Raw genomic sequence first — 5,144 nt, 5'->3', positions numbered from 1 at the left:
AACAAGATTGTACAGGTATGTGGGAGTGACGTTGCACCTTAACGACCACAACAAGAACGTTACATTTGTAAATTTGAACTGTTGTTTCCAACCTAATAGATACTGGCGTCAATGCAAACTTTAGTGTGGCAAAAAAAGGCATTGCCATGATGAGTATGAGTGACGTTGTACCATGACAATGTCTAATGTACTCAACAAGAACGTAATGTTTAAACTGTTGTTTCCAACCTAACAGTTACTGTAAAAATATCACAGTACCTATTCACGACAGTATCTTACTGTTTGATATAAAGGCGAAGGTGGTAGAGCCTTTGTTTGAATAGTAATGAATAGTTCGGTGTTCATGTGTAAACTTGGTAGATGTGTGTGTGTGGGGGGGGGCGTAGGTACAACTGGTAGGCACATTTTCGACCTACTGTCTCCTTTATGGGGACAAACTGAGATGACAATTGGCGGAATTTTTGGGTTCTAGCAGGTGTTTTTTATTATTTCGATCAATCATCATTCAGGTTGACCTGTATAGTCTAGCCACAAGTCTGAAACTGTCTGAAACTTTATGTGACATGAAAGTTAGAAAGCCCCCCTCCCCGTCTGGATAGGGTTGATTAAAACAATTGGTCGTAAACCAAAACTGTTCTTATCTCCTGTGTTCCTATGTTCTACCCAATAAAACAACCTCAAAGTTGATAGTGATTGTTATTTTTTCTTTCTTTCTTTTATTTAGCAGCACAACGCGTTTTCGAAAGAAGGACCTTGTGCGACCATGGATGTATTCACAGTAGCCACAGCCGTTACAGCTCTAAGTGCAACTGTCGCCATCGTAGTGTACTTGCTACTCTCTCATCACCTGACTACACAATCGTCGTCTTGGCCCAAGGTTTGTTGAACTTTTGAGAGAGAGACAGAGAGAGAGAGACAGAGACAGAGACAGACAAAGACAGAGACAGAGAAAAAGAGAAAAAGAGAGAAACATGGGAGATGGTTGCCATAAGTATTACCTTATATTATGGGCCTATTCAAAGCGCAAAGCCGGGATCCTGTGGTGCATCGTTTACAATAATCAGCCCAATGGGCTACGTATGAAATTGATACTAGTATCATGTGACCTGATTTAACTTTTTGCGATTAAGTATAGTAATATTGCTGCAACTGTATTATGCTTAATTCTCTTCTTTCGTCTGGTCTTTTTTCTCTTAGACTAAGCAATCTCTGGCTTACATTCAAAAGGTGGTACCGAAGAAGAAAAAAATTCAAACACCACTTAACTCTCTTAACGACTTCATACCAGTGGGGGAAGCGACAGCGGTCCATGACGTGGTACAACTGTTTGTCCGTCGTGGGAACGAGTTTTCTGTGTACAGTATAGACTGGGAACAAGAAGTGGTGGTGTTGATCCGACCCGTGGATGGTGCGGATCTGAAAACACATCCGTTCTTTCGTGAGGTTTGTATTGTTCAATGTTATCAATTCTTTGTTTATTGATAAACACTTCTAAGAATGGGTTGTCGTGTTGGCGGAACGGTTAGATTATGGTGGTTGAGAGAGCTGACATTTCAGTTACCGTCTAGAATGATATTCTCAAGAATATTTATTGCTGTACACTGCTTTTTAAACCTGATGAATTTTTCAAACTTATCTAAGGCTCAGAGACGGAAAGCAGTCGAGGTTCTCTGTGTCCCCTTGGAGCGACTCCAGGACGTGGCGAGCGCTGTTGCTGACGAAGTTGCGCATGTGCAGGAAGTCTTCATTTTCATGACAGGTAAGGTTCAGCAAAGAACGTTATTTTTCTCGGTTAAGGTCTTGAAAAAATAAGGTCGAGATTCTCTTCTTTTATCTTATTTCATTCATTTCTTTTAGATTTCAACCGAAGAGAAGCATCAATTCAAATACAAAAAAGCTAAAAAAAATCAGACATCCAAGTGTACTTGATATTATGCCTATATTTTTTGTACAAGACAAGTATTTCAATAAACTGAACAATTGTATATGTTCACATTCTTGTTGCAACGGTCCAAAGCCCTAAGATTTTAACAGTGACTGAAATACAGGAATTTAATTTTTGAACATCGTTACATCTTACCCCCTCCCCAAACGTTCCGTATCCGTTCCTTATATCTGACAGATCAAGACCGTCCTGCTCTGTGCTCTAGACACTTTGGATACTCCCTGCCCTTGCGGCCTCAAAAAGGCTCTGAGAGATTGAGACTACCTAACCTTATCCAGCCTGTTGTTCTCTGCATGTGGCACTGTTAAAATAAGTTATCGAGTTGACTACACTGCCCGTTGTTCTCTGCATGTGGCACTGTTAAAATAAGTTATCGAGATTTTAAGAATTTTATCAGTGTGCATTGATTTTTGCCTGATTTTGAAGAGCTCCGACGATGGCTAACATGTCTAAATTGGTATTTTACCTTAGATCTAACGATGCAATTTTAATGCAAGTCTTCTGATATTTCAGCCAAAAGTTTGCAAGGCATTTGAAAATAGCGTCTTTCCGAATGCAAAGTAGCAGAAGACGATAATAAAAACTAAGAAACAGGCTTTATTGTTGTTTCTGTTCTACACAATACAGCGCGATGTGGTTCGACTCTGGTAACGCGACTTGTAGAGGCCACATCGGTGGCACAGGCTGTGTGTGAGGATGACGTCTTCTCTGTCATTCACATGGCTGTCCACCGACACCGTCCTATCAACAAGGCCGGACTCCGCCTCATCACAGCTGTTACACGCTTCTGTCAAATGAAGAGTCTACCATTGGTCTTCTGAGGAACGTCGTCACCTTGCTAAACTACAACCTCGTGACGTCAGATCCACGTCATCGCCACGTCATTTTCTACAAGTTCATGCCTGACGTCATCCTCCTGGCTGACCTGATGGCTCGCGCCTTCCCGTCCGCCAAGGCAGTCTTCATGTACAGAAACGGACTGGAAGTATCAGAATCGTTACTTCGACCCTACGTCCAACAATGGCACGTGCGTTACGTGGCTTACCGAGCAATGACACGCCTTGGGTTTGGGAGGCTTGTGTCCCACACAGCACAAGCTGACCACGCTCAATGTTTCGGAGATGACCCGAAGTTCTCACAGGTGCACTATCGTGGTTCTGGCTTCTTTGACCTGTTCACGTTGTGGGTCGGTGTGATGGATTGCGCCGCAGATCTGCAGAGGAAGCAACCTGAGCATTTCTTCCACGCTGTCATCCACTACTCAGCCCTCGTCAACAACAAAGAGAAGACGTTCCGTCTACTCATGAAGAATCTCGGCTTGAAGTGGAGTCCAGAGGACCCCGGAGAAGACAAGGATAAGATCGAGAGAGCTTTGGTTGAGGACAGCCAAGCAGGAACCGTGCTGTCCGCAAAGTAAGGACACGTTATTGTTCGATGTGTTTTGCACGTACTTTTCTTCCAATCCCCAAACATATCTATTTCGGCCAGAGACTGGCTAAAAATTAGGTCCCAATTCCCAACCCGGGGCCAGACCGGGTAGCTTTTGGAAACGAAAAATATAATATAAAAGCAACGAAAGACACAGGACGTAAACAAAAATAGTCATGAGCATAATTTGTGTATATTCTTTGATAAACACTTTAATTTTTCGTTTCCGCAAACATCCCGGCCGGGGCCCGATTTTGAAATGGGACCTAAGCCTAAACAGTAAGTGACTGGCCCTCGAGGCTGCATGTGCTCAATCACTGAATCAGGGGGATCATAATTTTATTCAATAATGTTGTTGCTGCCCTCCTCGTGGATATATTAACAACAATACAAATATTTGTGGTGCTATTGCTTTTAAGAGCAATTTATATTGGGGGGGAGGCAAAGTCAGTGGCTAGCGCACGTCCCTAGGCCTGTTGCAAAGAGGAAGGAGGGCAGTCAACACCTACTCAGAAATCACATTTGTACTGGGTAACAATCGGATGTTAGTCTTTGTTCAAACCGACTGCATGCAGATCTTGGGAGCCATTGTTCAGCCCTTGGATATTGTGTTTGCCCCAGATCGATTTGCTTGGCAAAGCACGTATTGCTTGACTCTGTTCCGTACTTCAGCATTAGAGGTTTGCCATCTCTGAACTCTTGTTTATACCACAGAGGCAGGAGGCCCGGTGAGAAGTGGGAACCGGACGTTTCGCCGCGCTGGGTGGGGCAGTGGGAACGAGAGTACTTTGAGGAAGTCTGTCGTCATGCTGGGAACGAGATCCCCGGGCCTGACTTTCTCCTTCCTGACACCATAGTGTGAACTAGCAGTGGTCGGGATTTTTTTCCGTCTGCTCAGAGAATTGCAATACGAACAAAGGAAGTGTAGTTTTGTTCTGTTGACTGGTATAAGGGATAAAACAGTAACTATCTATTGTAACAGTACTTACTAATTGAAACGGGGCTCTTTTTAGCTTTGAAGTCGTAAGATTTTACTGAATTTGCTCTTATTATCTTTGTGATCATATTTGTTTCAAAACGCAATAGCAAATTTATCTGAGTAGCATATGCTCACATTAGATTGCATTTTAAATCATATCGTCGCCAGACATGTCATAGGGGCAAAATTTGGACATTTAGGTTAGGCAGAAATAATAATGTTATGGGCCTGGAATTTTATCGTTTGTTTCTTTTTGGTGGCACGGAAATAATTGAAATTATATATTGTACGTATACATGGTCTAAGATACATAAAAAAGGTCACAGACGACCGAATACGGTGGAGATTACAATGGAATATGCAAAAGAAATTGTCTTGAATCGGTGAATTCGGTACTATTGCCAATACCCCCCCCCCCCCCCGTTTACATTCTTAAAGGCTTTACTTTATTTCCCATACACTGAACGAGTAATCTCTTTAACTTTACCCATATTTACCTTCGCATGTTGTGTCCCTATATGTAGGTCAACAGCATATAACTCGAGAAGCTGTGTGTGAATTTTAATGATATTTGGTATTTGAGTAGCGGTCGCGAACAGGAAGGTCGTGTTCGAAAATGGTTGGCGTAGCCTTTTCCCGTCAGGACAGTAGCGGGCCGAATGTGTCCGTCCGCTTTTTGTGTACAGCATAACTCGAGAAGCCTTGAATGGATCCTGATAATATTTGGTAGGTGGGTACGGGTCAGGAAAACGAAGGTCAAGTTCGATAATGGGCCCCCCTAGCGGCTCTATA

At 42.9% G+C, this 5,144-nt stretch overlaps 2 protein-coding genes across 2 annotated transcripts; both read left to right on the top strand.

The window, feature by feature from the left end:
• Nucleotides 1-730: 730 nt before the first annotated feature.
• Nucleotides 731-2,766, top strand: LOC118427100. Its single transcript, XM_035836736.1, has 4 exons — nt 731-877; nt 1,198-1,443; nt 1,642-1,759; nt 2,573-2,766. The coding sequence occupies exons 1-4, from the start codon at nt 764-766 to the stop codon at nt 2,764-2,766; spliced, it is 672 nt and encodes a 223-aa protein (XP_035692629.1). The 5' UTR covers nt 731-763.
• A 154-nt stretch (nt 2,767-2,920) lies between these two features.
• LOC118428075 lies at nt 2,921-4,761 on the top strand. The gene is made up of 2 exons (XM_035838042.1): nt 2,921-3,358; nt 4,088-4,761. Exons 1-2 carry the CDS (start codon nt 2,997-2,999, stop codon nt 4,233-4,235), a joined length of 510 nt encoding a protein of 169 aa, XP_035693935.1. The 5' UTR covers nt 2,921-2,996; the 3' UTR covers nt 4,236-4,761.
• Nucleotides 4,762-5,144: the final 383 nt, after the last annotated feature.

Source organism: Branchiostoma floridae, chromosome 12 (assembly GCF_000003815.2).
Source record: "Branchiostoma floridae strain S238N-H82 chromosome 12, Bfl_VNyyK, whole genome shotgun sequence".
Classification (NCBI taxonomy): domain Eukaryota; kingdom Metazoa; phylum Chordata; class Leptocardii; order Amphioxiformes; family Branchiostomatidae; genus Branchiostoma; species Branchiostoma floridae.
Note: the sequence above shows the minus strand (reverse complement) of the source record. Positions and strands in the feature narration are given on the sequence as shown.